The 15,141-nt window shown below is 65.3% G+C and overlaps 3 protein-coding genes across 3 annotated transcripts; 1 reads left to right on the forward strand and 2 right to left on the reverse strand.

Annotated features, from left to right (window-relative positions):
- Positions 1–2,398: 2,398 nt before the first annotated feature.
- On the forward strand, positions 2,399–5,561 carry EMIHUDRAFT_454144 (hypothetical protein; the record flags this gene model as incomplete). The annotated part of the gene is made up of 10 exons (XM_005793031.1): positions 2,399–2,764; positions 3,045–3,113; positions 3,192–3,275; positions 3,935–4,072; positions 4,212–4,278; positions 4,320–4,495; positions 4,539–4,688; positions 4,805–4,888; positions 4,955–5,047; positions 5,271–5,561. 10 exons carry the CDS (start codon positions 2,399–2,401, stop codon positions 5,559–5,561), a joined length of 1,518 nt encoding a protein of 505 aa, XP_005793088.1.
- An 830-nt stretch (positions 5,562–6,391) lies between these two features.
- EMIHUDRAFT_108338 (hypothetical protein) lies at positions 6,392–7,816 on the reverse strand (the record flags this gene model as incomplete). The annotated part of the gene is made up of 4 exons (XM_005793032.1): positions 6,392–6,586; positions 6,711–7,006; positions 7,039–7,108; positions 7,178–7,816. 4 exons carry the CDS (start codon positions 7,814–7,816, stop codon positions 6,392–6,394), a joined length of 1,200 nt encoding a protein of 399 aa, XP_005793089.1.
- A 6,635-nt stretch (positions 7,817–14,451) lies between these two features.
- Positions 14,452–14,979, reverse strand: EMIHUDRAFT_222377 (hypothetical protein; the record flags this gene model as incomplete). Its single annotated transcript, XM_005793033.1, has 2 exons — positions 14,452–14,847; positions 14,917–14,979. The coding sequence occupies 2 exons, from the start codon at positions 14,977–14,979 to the stop codon at positions 14,452–14,454; spliced, it is 459 nt and encodes a 152-aa protein (XP_005793090.1).
- Positions 14,980–15,141: the final 162 nt, after the last annotated feature.

Here is a 15,141-nt window from a genome sequence, read left to right on the forward strand (position 1 = left end):
TGCGAGTGCGCGAGCGCCCCTCGACCCGATGCGATTGTTGTGTAGCCCGAGCTCGCGCAGGGCGTGCCCCGCCCCGACCACCGGAGGGCCTACGGGACGTGTCACGGACATGTCGGTGGACATGTCGTGGACGTGCCCCGCCCACCGCCACAGCGGGGCCAGAGGCGTCCGGCGCGAGCTCGATGAGGTCTCGCTCTGCGCAAAGGGGAGAGAGGGGCCGCGGTCAGTCAGAGGCAGCCCTCTCCCCCCTCGCCTCCCCGCCCGCGGCGCGCCAGTCTGAGCGAGCGCGGAGGCGAGCGCGCACATGCCGGCGTCGCCGATCGCGTTCCCGCCTGTGGGACGCGTCGCGGACATGTCAGAGAGCGTGTGTCATGGGCGTGCCGTCGTCCGCCGATCGCGACCCCGCGCCCAGCGCGTCGCCAAAGCCGAGGACGCGGAGCGCTGGCAAGGCAGCCAGGCTGGCCGCGAGCCTGGGATCGCATGTGTGGGGCGAGTGAGAACCGTCCGCACCCTTCCTCCTCGCACAAGGGAAGTGCTGTGCGGCGGGTGGTGCGGCACCTCTCGCACCCGGCGCAGCCTATCGTGTTCCCCTCGAGCCGAAGGATAGTGAGGCTGCCGCCGCCGCCCGCGACGAACGCGTCGGCCAAGTGCGCCGCGCCTAATCAAGTCATGGATCGGTCTCAGCAGCCCATCGCATCACAAACCAACCGGCCAGGTGCGCCGCGCCCGCGTCGCCGACTCTCGCGAAGCGCAGCGAGAGCGACAGCAGCGAAGGGAGCACAGAGCAGGGCAGCCCCCCGAGCGGCGGCGGCGGCGGCGCGTGCCGGCTCGACATGCGGACAAAGGAGGAGGGCGGGTCGAGGGTGCCGCTTTGGTCGGAGGCCGCCGCCGGGCTGGCGGGGCAAGACGCGACGAGCACGTCGGACGAGTCGCTGAGCTCCGCCCCGCCCTCGCCCGCCCCGCTGCGGCGGACCAGCGCGTCGGCCGGCGGCTCCTCCGCCGGCTGCTCCGCCGGCTGCTCCGCCCTCCGCCCGTCTGGCGGCGGGCCGGCGGCTCGCAGGAGGAGGGAGAGGGCGCCGGCGCCGCCGTCCCCGAGCCGATTCTCCGACAGGGAGAGCTCGCGCAGGAGGGGAGCGCCGCCGGCGGCCGCCGCCGCCTCGGCGATGCAGCGGGCGCCGTCGGGGCCGATGCTGTTGCTGGAGAGGTCGAGCGCCGTCAGCCGCGACAGCGCGCCGCTCTCGCGCAGCGCCGCGCCCAGCGCCGCGCAGTCCTCCGAAGTGACCCCGCGGAGCGTGCAGCGGAGCGCCGAGGCCGACTCGAGCCGCTTGCGCGAGAAGTCGATCTTTGCGAGCAGCGAGCTCACCTCCTCCTCCGAGGCGGCGGCGGGCTCACCGAGCGGCGAAATGGCCTCCTCTTCCTCCTCCTCCTCCGGCGAGCTGTCCGCAGACTGCTCGGCGGGGTTGCCTCCGCCGCTCGTCGGGGCCGAGTCCTCCGCCTCGGCCGGCGAAGGAGCGGTCTCCTCGGCCGCCTCGCTCGCCTCGGAAGGCGCGCTGGGCGTGCCGTCCTCCTCCTCCAGCAGCGAAAAGCTGGGCCCGCGCCCGAAGCAGGACAGCCCGCCGGTCGGGGAGCGAGGGAAGAGCATGCAGCTATGGGCGTTAGCTCGGGACGTGGTGAAGCCTCGTCCGCGTCTTGGGATAGCAGTCGGCGCCGAAGAGTGCGGATCAGGCCAAAAAACTGCGTTTTGAAACACTGTCTGATGTCTAACCTGTCTGTGTCGCTCGTGCGTGTCGACATCATCTGTCTAGCGTCCACCCATACCGCGTTGGTGTCCAGTCCGAGCCTCCTGGCTGTTCTTCACCTTTCTACCTAACCTAACCTAACCTCACACCGTGGGTGAATCGTTTTTCTCTTTCGCCGAGAACATCAACAAGCAGGCGCGCAATACGCGTATGGCGTATCAACTGGCTCAACTCCCCTGAGCGTGCCAACTGGGTCAACGACGTCAAGAACAAGCAAGCGGCAGACGTCCTCTTACCCTCGGCCCCGGTGGTGGGCGCCCGTACCGCCTAGCTCCGCGGACGGCCCTCCACCCCTCACGTACGGATCATGTAGTCCCCACAATCGCTGTCGTGGGATCGCTGGTCATGTGAGAGAAGAAAGAAAGAAAAGGCAAGGGAGGGAGGGAGGGAGGGATGGTCATGTGAGAGGTCTGTCGGCACTTGGAGCACTTGGAGTGCAATCAGTAACCGCACATCCAGGAGCTAGAAGCGCACCCAGCGGGCCGCCGTGCGCTTTCTCTCTTTGTATCTTAAGAATTCTCTCTTTGCCGACTCCTCTCCGCTCCAGTCAGGCCCTGTTGGCTCTGTATCGCCGTTGCGATTCGCGCAACAAAGAGCGAATGGCGCTCATCTCGCTGGTGCTCGTGGCCGCCACCACGCTGCACCCGACCAAGTTTCGGGCAGCGTGCGGCGGCGCCGACTCTCGGCGCTCGGCCAGCATCAGCATGGACGCCGTGCGCTCGCCGGCGGAGGGCGGGCCTTCGACGGCAGCAGAGGTGGAGTTCCCTCCGGAGGCCTCTCCGCTCGTGCAGCTGCAGCGGGGTGCCGTCTTCGCCTCAAGGGCACTGCCGATCGCATTCTCGTACATCCGCCTGTACACCGCACTGCGCTTTCGGGAGCGGGCGCTCGGGCAGTGCCTGGACGAGGAGGCGTGCGAGGTGCTGTGGACCGAGCAGCACGAAGCCGGCTCGATCAGCTTCGCTTCGGTCGTCAACGAACTCAAGGGCTTCTACACAAAGACGGGCCAGATCATCGCGACGCGGCAGGCGCGCCTCTCTCGACACTTCCGAGACACTTCCGAGACACTTCCGAGGCAATGAGGCTTGCGAGGCGCTTGGGAGCGGCTTGCGAGACAACCACACGGCCCCGCCAGGGCTCCTCCGCACAGCAACTCTTTCCTGGCCCCAACCCTGACCCCGACCTAACCCCGACCCTCGACCCGACCCACCCCCGACCCACCCCCGACAGGACCTCTTCCCGCGCGAGTACACGGACCGGCTGGCGGGCCTGACTGACCTGGTCGACCCGATGCCGTACTCGCTCGTGCGGGCGGTGGTGGAGCAGGAGCTGCACGGCGGGGAGAGAGTACCACCACCCGTACCCTCGGGTGATCTCGGGCGATCCCCCCTGCAGGAGCTGCTGCACGACGGGGAGGCATTCGACGACGTCTTTGCTCAGTTCGACGACCAGCCGCTCGGCGCCGCGTCGGTGGCGCAGGTGCACCGCGCGCTCCTCTCGCCCGAGTACGGCGGCCGCGAGGTGTCGAGCGAGCGAGCGGCGGCGGAGCGCGCGAGCGGCGTCGACTCACCGCTGCTGCTGCTGCGCGCAGGTGGCGGTCAAGGTGCAGCGGCCGGCCATCGAGGCGAAGCTGCTCGGGGACGTGGCTGCGCTCAAGGCGCGAGAGATAGCCGAGAGATAGCCGAGAGATAGCCGAGAGATAGCCGAGAGATAGCCGAGAGATAGCCGAGAGATAGCCGAGAGATAGCCGAGAGGTAGCCGAGAGGTAGCCGAGAGATAGCCGAGAGATAGCCGAGAGATAGCCGAGAGATAGCCGAGAGATAGCCGAGATAGGAAGCTGCTCGGGGACGTGGCTGCGCTCAAGGCGCGAGCGCCGAGGGCGCGGGGAGGGTGCGGACTCTTCACACCCTCCAGCCGTGAACAGGGGGGAGGGGGGAGGGGGGGGCGGCGGACGGCGTCTCTTCACACCGCCTCGCTGTGGTCAGGCGCTGGCAAAGGCGGTGCGAGGCTTTGACGCGATACCGGTCGACTACTACACCGTCTTCTCGGAGCTCGAGGTGCGGGACGCAGCCGAGACGCAGCCGAGACGCAGCCGAGACGCAGCCGAGACGCAGCCTCCCTGCGCCTTCTCCCCTCAGGTGCAGCTCTCCGACGAGTTCGACTTCATCAAGGAGGCGGCGGCGATGGAGCGGATCGGCGCCGCCCTCAGCACCGACCCAGCCACGGGCTCGCCTCGGCCTCCTCCCGTGGTCACGCCGCGCCCCGTCGGAGGGCTGGTGAGATGTAGCCGAGAAATAGCCGAGAGATAGCCCCTGGTGAGAGGCGCGTGTGGCGCGGCGGACTCGCTGCGGAGCGGCGAGCCGCTCTCCTCGGCCCTCCTCGGCCCTCCTCGGCCCAGATATATATGTATATCAGGTGACGAAGCGCGTGCTCGTGATGGACTACTTGCGCGGCGAGCCGCTCTCGCGCGCCGTCGAGGCATGTCCAGGACACGTCCATGACATGTCCGGGACATGACCTTAGGCGAGCCGCTCTCGCGCGCCGTCGAGGCGATGGAGGCGCGCGGCATCGACCCGGACTCGGCGGAGGCGCAGCTCTTCGGCCGAAAGCTGCTGAGCGCCCTGACCGAGGCGCGCCCCCTCCCCCGCCCCCTCCCCGCCCCCTCTCGCCACGCACACTTGCTGCGCGCGCCACAACCAGTGCCACACACCAGCCACACCAGCCGCCACATATTTGTATCAGGCGTTCGGCCTCACCATCCTCGAGGGCGGCTTCTTCCACGCGGACCCGCACCCGGGCAACATCTTCGTGCTCGACGACGGCCGCGTCGGGCTCATCGACTTCGGCCAGGTCAAGCAGATCGGGGCGCGCGCGTCGACGACGCTGGCCAAGGTGATGGTTGCCCTCGCGGCGCGCGGCGCGGGAGGCGGCGAGGGGGAGGACGAGGCGCAGCTCGACGAGATCTCTCGCCTAAGGTCATGTCCCGGACATGTCATGGACGTGTCCAGGACGAGGCGCAGCTCGACGAGATCTCTCGCCTCGCTCTCGAGCTCGGCGTGCGGCTCCGCGACGGCTCGCCGCGCGAGGGGCCCGTACCCCCCACTGTGCCTACCCACCCCCTACCCCCACAGTACCCGAACCCAGGCTCTCCACGCGAGGGGCCAGCGGCGACGGCGATCTGGCTCTTTGACGGCTCGGTCGACACGCTGCCAGGAGGCTTCGACACCAACGAGCTCTCGCCGAACTCGCCGGTCAAGGCGCGCCCGCTGTATCTCGGCTATCTCGGCTGTATCTCGGCTGTATCTCGCCTCACCTCTCTGGCGCGAGGCTCCCTCACGCCCCTCCCCTCATCGCAACGGAAGGTGCTCCAGTCCTTCCCGCAGGAGCTGACGCTGGTCGGCCGCTCCACGGCGCCGACTCCCAAACACAAGCTCGCAGCACTTCTCTCCTTGACGCGGCGCCGCTCCTCGCCAGGTCCTCATCAAGGGCATCGCCTCCCGCCTCGGCGTCCGCTGGTCGCTGGCCTCGGAGTGGGCGCCGATCGCGCGCCGGCTCCTCGCTCGCCAGTCCGCGGCGAGGTCGCCGTTCGGCGCACCTCCCCGCCTCCGGAGCATCGTGCGGCTGCTGGGGCAGTGGGCGGCGGCCAAGCTGAGCGCCGTGGTGCTCGCACTCCCGCCGCCGCTGCGAAGGCTCGTTGCTGCCGTCGCGCTCCGTTGCTCAAAGCGAGGGTCGTCGCCCACTGGTCAGCTCGCCACGCAGAGTTGAGGCATTGAGACAGTTGCATTAGAGTGTTTACTCTGTACAAATATAAGCCGCGCTGGTGCGGCGCCGCGCGCGGCGGGGCCCACCAGCCACCTGCCACCACATTTGAGATGAGACACCCCACGTCCCCACCTTCTGTGCGCACCGCTGTGTGGCGGCGCGCGCCCGCCAGCGCCCGCCGCCGGCGCGGCCGCGGCCGTCGCCGCCGGCGCGGCCGCGGCCGTCGCCGCCGGCCGGGCCGCCGCCGCGCGGGGTTACCCTCTTAAATGGTTATCGTTTATGTTAAAAATTGCAGTGACCAGTGTGTGTATATGGCGAGAGGAATATTGCTCCACACGCGCGGCGGGTAACGCGCCCATCGAAATTTTTAAAGCGCGTGTGAGTATCAGCGGCGATCAGCCGCCGCACACGTGTGTGGTGTGTCCTGCGAGTCACGCGCGCCCTGAGAGTGAGACGTGAGTGCTGAGTGGTGGAGAGAGAGAGCTCTGACGTCTGAGTCTAGGAGTCACGGGACACAGCGGGGAAGCTCTGGTTATGTCAGTCCGCACTTGTCAGTGGTAATACCTGATACCTACAAGGCCGTATCCTTATACGTTATAGCTGTGCACGCCGCACGCGCGCAACGGGGACCGCACACACATACTTGACTCTCACAGACACACACGGTACGCACACATCTCTGAGCACAGAGCATGTCTTCCGACACACACGCTACACTTCTCACATCCATGGCAACTCCAGTACCCCCCCAGACGTCACGACGTCGTACGTGTGCGCCGGCAAGCCTTATGGAGCGCGACACGAGGCGCTGCGAGACTAGCTGCGAGACTAGGCTAAAAGACCTGCGGCAGCAAGCTGGTTGTGCCGTCGCCGTAGCATGCGTGCACTCCGGTCGCGAGCTGGACAGGCTGGCGGCAGAGGGGGCAGGTTGCTCCGTCGGAGCCCGCCCGCTCGCACCAGGCGACGATGCACTCCTCGCAAAAGATGTGCGAGCAGCCCTCGAGCACGACCGGCGCAGTCATCGGCTCCTGGCAGAGGGCAACACACGCGTCCTCGTGCGACCCGGGCTGATCTCGCTCCATCTCGGCTTCTCTCGGTCCGGGCTGGCCTCGCCTGGCAAATGGAGCACGTGTCCTCGCCCGCCTCGAGCACCTCCTCGGCGGAGGCGTGCTTTCCGACGAGCACTTGCTGCGTGAGCAGGGAGCGCGTGGCGAGGAGGGCGGCGCGCGTGCGCTCGACGAGCTGGGTCAGCTTGAGCGTCAAGTAGAGGCCGGCCAGCAGGGACGCGAGGAGGCGGCCCCGCACGGCGTGCACCAGCCACGCGTGCCAGAGAGGGATGGGCAGCAGCGAGCGGTAGAGCAGGCCGCTGAGCTCGAGCACGGCGAAGGCGCGACGCAGCGAGCAGGGCGCGCGCACGCCGGCGGCGCCGCGCAGCGCGAGCAGCGCGCCTGTGGGACACGCGGCTGGACGTGTCGTGGACGTGTCGTGGGCGTGGCGCCCGCTGTAGGTGCGGTGCTGCCGAGCTTGAGGAGCATGCCGACGAAGCGGACCTAGGGTTAGGGTTAGGGTTAGGGTTAGGGTTAGTGCCGAGCTTGAGGGTTAGTGCCGACGAAGCGGACCACGACGTCGGCGGAGAGGACGGCGAGCAGCACTCCGAAGAGGGTCGCGCCGTTCAGGGCCCAGTCCGGGAGGCGGAGGAGGAGCTGCGAGACGAGGTCCCGCCCGCAGAGCAGCAGCAGCGCGAGGAGCTGCGTCACGATCTCGGCCGCCACGAGCAGCACCCCGGCGCCTCCGGGCGGCGCCTGCAGCAGCGGCAGCCACAGCCGGACGCGCGCGTTGGCGTGGTGGAGCACAAAGGTGCACCAGCTGAAGGCGAGGATGGGCAGCAGGTGCTGCTGGAGAAAGACGACGAGGAGCAGCCCGCAGAAGGGGACCGTGTCCTGCAGCCAGCGGACGCCGGCCGCAGCGACCGCCACACCGGGCGCTGCGAGGTCGCCCGTCTGCGGCACTGCCTCCTCGGCGGCGGCCGCCAGACTCTCCACAAGCGCCTCGGCGGTGATGCGCGGCGAGGTCGCAGGCTCCTCCGTACTCGTGGATGGGCCGCCGGCAGGCTGTCGCTCTGCCGTCGGCGCCTGAGCCGCTGCCGCCGCCGTGGACGAGCCGACGCCGGGGAGGTTTAGAGGGGTGCCTATCAGCGCCGCGCCGATCCTCTCGGCCGCCTGGGCGAGGCTCCGGGAGGGGCTGTTCGGTGGCAGCATGAGGAGCAAGCGACAGTTCGCAAGAGCTGGACGGCAAGAAAAAATCCACGATTATTTTTTGAGAGCGCCTTCGTTGTTAATAGTACAAACCCAATGGTCCTCTGCGAGCGGTCCTTCGTTGCAGTCGCACACACGCACACGCCGCGCCGCACCGCGCGCCCGCCCACCGCCCCGCCCAGGCGGGAAAGAGATGAGGAGATGGGACAGCGAAGGGGGAAGCACAAGCACGTATGGGAGGGTTCAGTAATGCGCCACGCTGCCCGGCGTCTCTCACTTTCCGGGACAGCCCCGCCCTTGTGAGGCAGGAAAGTGACGGCTACCCCGTACGCCCTGCAGCCTGCTACCCCGACGCCGACCGCCCATTCTCCCCTCCTCGTTCCCCCCTCGAATGCTCCGGACCCCGACAAGCCGCCCGACGTTGGGCCTCTGCCCCGCACGCTCCCGCCCCTCTGCCCCTCACACACACCCAGGCCCGACATGCACATACAAGACAAACCCGGCGTCCTGCTCTCAAAAGAAAAGAAAAAATGGGAAGGAGGAGACCAGCGGGGGAGACTCCCCGCCTATGCAACACCCCAGAGAGGGGCTGCCATCGCCGAAGCTGTGCCTAAGCATAACTCCCAAACCCGCAGCGGCCCGGGGGGCCTTGGGGGCAGCCTGCCGGACCGCTGTTGCACGGGGCCAAGCACCGGAAGATGAGTGGAATTGATGGATTGGGCTGTTGTCCGTGCCTCCTATGCCCACCCTACCATACATAACAATAACACCTCATACACCTCATAACAGCTCTATCATGCGGTTCTTTTGTTCTCTTTCTACCCTTATAAGTCTCTCCTGTCCGCGCCGACGCTCTTTTAACCGTAGAACGTCCCACCTAAACACCGCCCGCCGACGATCGATCAGTCCACAATCGGCCCGCACCCCGCAGCGACCGCAGCGATGGATGCCGCCCCCCACGGCCCTTACGGCCGACGCGCCGATGCACGACCGGCCTCCGTCGGACGGCTCTCCGGCCTCTCCGGCCGCTGCCGCCCGCGCTGCTGCCGATCCGGTCCCCTTCACGCTCCGCACAAGCAACGACAACTTTGAGGTCGCCGGCTTTGGCCAGGTGCCCAACACCTGCTTGCCTCCATGTTCACGCTTCGCGCCCCTTCCCCCCCTCTGACGCCGTCGTATGACCGTAGGTGAGGGGCACGACTACCCGCCTGGAAGGCGCTCTCATCAGCAAGTCACCCAGGCACCAACTCCTGGGCGTTTACGCTTGACTACGAAACCATGCAGTGGATGCAGCTCGATCAAAACGGCGACGCCAACAGCTGGTCCCTGGGCGAGTTACTCGCCCAGGATGAGGTGCGAGTCATGATGCTCGACCCAGCGTGCACCAAGTCGCTCACATTCCGTGAGTTCGTCAACGGGCGACTGCGATCTCGAACTCCGACAACTGGACTGGTGCACCAGCCGCGGAGGACGATGGCTCCCTCGACGACATCCCTTCATCGACGGACGCCTTCACCGCCGCCGGCCCTGGGCCATCCATCGCGGCCTCCGACTGGCTGCCGCAGCTCACACCCTAATCTATCTGCCTTAGGCACGGAGCCAACGGAGCCATCGCGCACGCCCGCAGCATCGCATGCTGCTCCGAGGTCTCCCGCCGAGACCGGCTCGGCGCGGGGTTTGACTGACGTGACTGACTGATGACGGCTTCTCGCCCACCGCCGTTCTCAAACTGCGCCGCCTCGCGCGCAAAGTCGCGCGCGGCAGCGTCGACCGCACGGCCTACTCGCCCAAGTACTCGCTCTCTTTTATGTCCCACCATGCAGAGCGCATCTCTCTCTCTGTTGTGCGAGGCGTGAACCGCGCCATTCGCTCTCACCTGGCAACCCTGTCTGCACGTCTCGCGCGCGCGTGAGGCCCCAAATGACGTGTGAGTGTTAGATTTGTTTGGTATTGCTAAAAATCTCTCTCTCTCTCTGATGAGTGCTTGCGAGAGAGAGATTTTTAGCAATGCTTGCGATGGATGATCTCCGTACTCCGACACCCAAAACCAAAATGCAAATGCGGAGTGGAGCCCACTTACGCGTGCAGATCCTGCGTCTCTCACTGCCCGAACAACAGAGGCGGGTACCGCCGCAGGTCCCAGACTAAAAAAAAACAAAATAACTACAGGCCCGATGACCGGCCGAGGGTGAGTCCACTCATACCGCTTGTACGCGTGCACTCTCGCATGGCCTTCCCGCTCCCGCCCGCCTCCAGCGCGCTCGCGCTGGACATCGACGGCACCATCACGCCCGCAGACCAGACCGTGGTGCTAAACCTGGTCGATGCGGCGAGAGCGCTCGGCGCCCACGTCGCCATCAACACCGCTCGGCCGACGCAGTACTGCGACTCTCCCTTCGAGATGACGTCGCGCCTCGCGGCGCGGGAGCACCACCATTGCTGCGCGTGGGCGCTACGGGACCTGCTCTTCGGCAGCTCTGCGAGCCAGCTTGCGCAGGTGCCGCTCTGCAAGGTGTCCAACATGGACGCCATCGCGGGAGCGAGCGGCGTCCGCCGGCGAGCCTGCGCAATTCTGGTGGACGACCGACCCGAGAACGTGCTGGCCGTTAGCCGTGCCGGCTACACAGGGGTGCTCGTCGACGCGCGCAGCGGCATCACAGAGGCAGTCGCGCACAGCCTCCTCCGGCAGCTCGAGCGGTGCGCCGCGTGGGAGGACGAGGTCGCCACGTGAGGGTAACACTTGGCGTTCTGGACGTCGCAGCTACGACGACGCCAGCGCGGTTCCAGTCTGACAGCCAAAGAGATACGGGATGACTCAAATAAATAAATGAAAGGGCCAAACTCTGAGTCAGAGACTAGATGGATTTACTGACGTATAGAGGGACATGGACATGGACATGGACATGGACATGTGCATGTGACATGTGTCCCCGCCCTAGACGATCTTGTCGTCACAACCCGCCCTAGAACCCGCCACGCAGCGAAAACGGAGGTCGGAGCGCGGAGCGGCGAGAGTTGCGCTTGCGGGCCCCTTGAGCGTTGAGAGTTGCGAGGGCCGCGGTGCGGCTACGGCTGTGCGGCTGCGAGAGGGGCTGTGGTCGCGGGGGGGGGGGCGCCGCTGCGCAGCGTGGACGCGCCTACACCGCTCTTGCTCCACGGGATGACTTGCTTACCTCTGGGGGGAGGCGGGGGCCCCCGGAGGCACCGTGCGCCGCGCAGCAGTGCGGAAACGGGCGGCCCCGGCTCCACTAGTCTCCACTAGCACCGACTTCCCGAATGATTACGGTTGATTAGAAGGCAGATTTGGAGAGATCTCGAGGAGTACATACAGATAGACCCTCCAACCATCAGAAAACTCCGACCTGATCGGTCGTGCTGACCGCCGACAGTTCACTCCAGACAGCAGACAGGCCGACGTCTGCACGCGGCCGGCCGGGCGAGAGGCTTGACACGATCCGACCCTGCGACCCTGATGCTGCTCTAGCTATCAGACATGCACTACTGACTGCTGCCACAATGTGCGACCGGTGCTGGCCCACTTGGCGGCCTTCCCGGTCAGTGGTGAGGCGCAGTTCAGAGCTGTCGATGGCGCGATGCCGCACTGGTCCCACATTGGTGACACGAGACCACCAAGTTTGCCGGTCCAAGAGAGAGGCACCGGCGCTGTCGTGAGAAGGTGCATGGTCCCTCTTGACTGCCCATGCGCGCGAGGCTGTGTAGGCATAGCCTCGAGAGTGCCAGCAGCCAATCCGAGGCAGTTTGTGACGCGCATTGCGTCAGAAGCGTGCACGCGCTGGAAGGACACCTTCCTACTGGCCGCACGATCAGGTCGTCACTGAATGCTTGATACTAAGGCCGCGAGCTATGCAGGTGGTCAATTGTGCAGCAGGGCACGGTCAGCAGCGCCGACAGGCTGTCGCAAGGCGTGATAGCATGGCCGCAAGTACGGCGAATTACCATGAAAACAAGTGAACAATTGCGCGAAAAAGAAAAATCCAAAAAATCGGCGCCTGCGGCGGGCTGGGGGACCCCATCATCCCCCCCCCCCGCATGGGTACCCCCTAGGGCCCCCGCCTCCCCCCAGAGTTGCTTACGCACAAACCTGACCCGGAAAGGCGGAAAGAAACTTCCAGCATCCAGGTGACCGCCGCACTGCTGCTCCGCGGTGACGGGACGACGGACGTGGAGATCTGGCATGAGCTGGTGGGCAGGCCCTTGCGGCTCGTTGGCCTTCAGCGTGCGGAGCTCAACGGCTGGCTCGGCACGGTGAGCACCTACAATTCCACCACCCAGCGCGCCTTGACCCTTTGGACCCCTTGTCTCGCTGGACGGTGGCAAGTGCTTGGCGATCAAGCCCGAGATCCTCGAGGAGCTGCAAACCCTCGGAAACGCCACGATGGACGCATCGAGCCCCCCGGAGCGCACATGACATGTACATGTCATGTTGTGAGAAGTGAGATGTGTTCGGCGGCGTCTATAGCCCTGAGTTGTTGTCCCGTGGGCCACGCCGTGGGCTGTGTCTTGTGATCCTAGTTGTGATGATCTTTGGGACGTCCCAAGCACCACACAGCACACAGACTTATCTAGGCACTGCACGGCTCCTCCGCTCGGGATTTCTGGGGAGTTGGGACGTGTGCGTGCGTGCGTGCGTGCGTGCGTGCGTGCGTGCGTGCGTGCGTGCGTGTGTGCGTGCGTGTGTGTGTGTGTGTGTGTGTGTGTGTGTGTGTGTGTGTGTGTGTGTGTGTGTGTGTGTGTGTGTGTGTGTGTGTGTGTGTGTGCTCGCTCGCTCGCTAGCGCGAGCCGCCCTGCCCGCTGCGCTAAAGGAAAGGAAAGAAAACAGACAACCCAAGGGAGGGATGGGAGGACGCTGGACGGCACGCCGCCACCACACAGGGATTTTAAGGAGAGGAGTGTGGTGCTAGCCGTCGCCCACCCTCGGGCGTCTACCACTTCCTATCTCTCTTCGCAGTTTCTCACCCATTCTCGCAGAGCGACCTTCGCGCCCGCTGCGCTATAAATAAATAAATAAAACGGACACACCAAACAAGGGGTGGGAGAAGGACAGGGTCCCCACCCACCTGCGCGAGCAGGATCTTGTAAGGACGATCAGGGACACAGGGGAACGGGAGCGGGGAGCGCATCGCGACACGGAGGGGGGCTGGGCAGGGTTCACCCACACGACAGGGTCCCAGGGATTCCCCTCTCGTATAGGACAAAGTTGCACCCGGCGGCACGGGGGCAGGCGCGGGCCTCCTACTGGTTGCGCTCTCCTAGTTCTCCTGCTACTGACAAAAGGGACAGCGACAGGTTCGCAGCACGGTGGACGCCCTATTCCACTGGCGATCTCTCTCGACTACCAACCGGTGGCCGGGCGAATTCTTTTTACAACTGAAGTCTTCTGGAAACCATTTTTCCAAAACCCTGATGGCCGTCCACGCATCTGGCCGATCGAAGCACAGCGCCAGCCCGTGGCGTCCGGAGATGGATGCCTTCGTGCTGCTGCGCCACGTTCGAGACGGCATCTCGTTGCCAAAGGTGGCAGAGCAGTGGCCGTTTGAATCCGCCACCAAACGAGGCAACGATGCAATCAAGTGGCGATGGACAAATGTTCTCAAGAAGCTCGACGACCTCGAGGACCTCCGACTGATCTGTGGATCCTGCGACGAGCGCGACGAGGCGGAGACGCAGCTCAGAACCGAGATCAGCCTGCAGCCGTGGGTCGAGGATGCTCTCGTGCAGCTGCACGCGCGAAAACGTGCCGGTACTCAAAGTTCACTCCATGGACTCTCCAGGAGGACCGCCTACTGCTGCACACGTACCAGAGCGGCGCGAAGATCAACGAGATCCGCGTTGGTGCGCGAAGCTACAAGTCCATCGAATGCCAGCTACGCCGACTTCAGAACGTCACGCCACTGGTACGCGACGCGCACCACAAGAGCGTCTGCGACCCGGAGGCGCCGTATCAGTACCTGCAGCACGACATCTGGACGCCGATCGACTCGACCCTCGCTCTACCGCCGTGCGCGCAGATCGACTGGATTCGCGGCGTCGCAAAGGTGTCTCCCTTACCCTGCCTGCACGCGCGCGTGATCATTCGGCTATCTCCAACGACTAGTGAAGCCATACACTCCCAAACACGAATCTCCTCTGTCATTCATCACCCAAAATTCTGTGTTCTTTTCCTTGGTGAGCCGGTGTGTGTGCCAGTCCGCGCCAGTCCGCGCCCTTGTCGTGCCAGTGTGCTAAAGAAAGAAAGAAAGACAGACAAACCAAACGAGGGATGCCAGTGTGCTGTGAGAGAGGCGCATTTAAGAATTCTTTTCGTTCGGCGCTTGCTCGCCGCATTCGTCCCCTGCTGCTGAGCCACAGCGGAATGGTGTGTGCGTCCCCCCACCACCGCGCGCAGGGCGGCGACACACCTCTCACCGTGCCGCCTGCCTCCCACCTTTCCCCTTAGGCCGAGCGGAGCGACAACGACGGGGATGGTGTTTACATGAGCACTCAGGGCGCGAGCCTTAGCTAAGATACGCGCCTACACGTGTCGTGGGTCATTTTTGACCCACTTTCCGTGGCAACCCCGTTGGCTGAGTGTCTTGTCTCGTGGTTCTGTGTGTCGCCTGTGATTTTCTGTCTTTCTTTCATGGCGGTGTGTCCTTCTTGAAGGCGTAGAGGTGCTCGCAAGTCGAGAAGTAGACCACGCCGTCGCCGATGGCTGGCGCGCCTTGGATGCCGCTCTGGGTCTGAAAGGAGCTCAGGATCGTGCCAGTCTTCCCGTCGACTGCATACACGTACCCACCCCACCAGCCAAAGTAGACGGTGCCATCAGCGCCGACTGCGGCGTTGTTGAACGTGTCTGGAACGCAGCTGGCCGCACCCATGGTCGGATTCTCGTGCGTGGGCGTCTGCCAAAGAATCGCCCCCGTGCTCGCGTTGAGGGCGGTCATATTGCCCTTGTGGCCCGGCGTCATCACATTGGACGTCGAGAATCCGAGCAGACCCACGTAGACCCGGCCGTGGGCGATGGCGGGAGCGGCCTTGTGTCGGTAATAAATAAATAAAACGGGCACGCCAAACGAGGGGTGGGAGAGGGACAGGGTCCCCACCTGCACGAGCAGGATCTTGGAAGGACGATCAGGGACACAGGGGAACGGGAGCGGGGAGCGCATCGCGACACGGAGGGGGGCTGGGCAGGGTTCACCCACACGACAGGGTCCCAGGGATTCCTCTCTCGTATAGGACAGGTTGCACCCGGCGGTGAGAGAGAGTTCTGCGTTGTCGAATTTTTTTTATACCGGGGAGTGGGCCCAGAGGGTGGGCCCGCCTCGCCC

Source organism: Emiliania huxleyi (assembly GCF_000372725.1).
Source record: "Emiliania huxleyi CCMP1516 unplaced genomic scaffold EMIHUscaffold_103, whole genome shotgun sequence".
Taxonomy (NCBI): domain Eukaryota; phylum Haptophyta; order Isochrysidales; family Noelaerhabdaceae; genus Emiliania; species Emiliania huxleyi.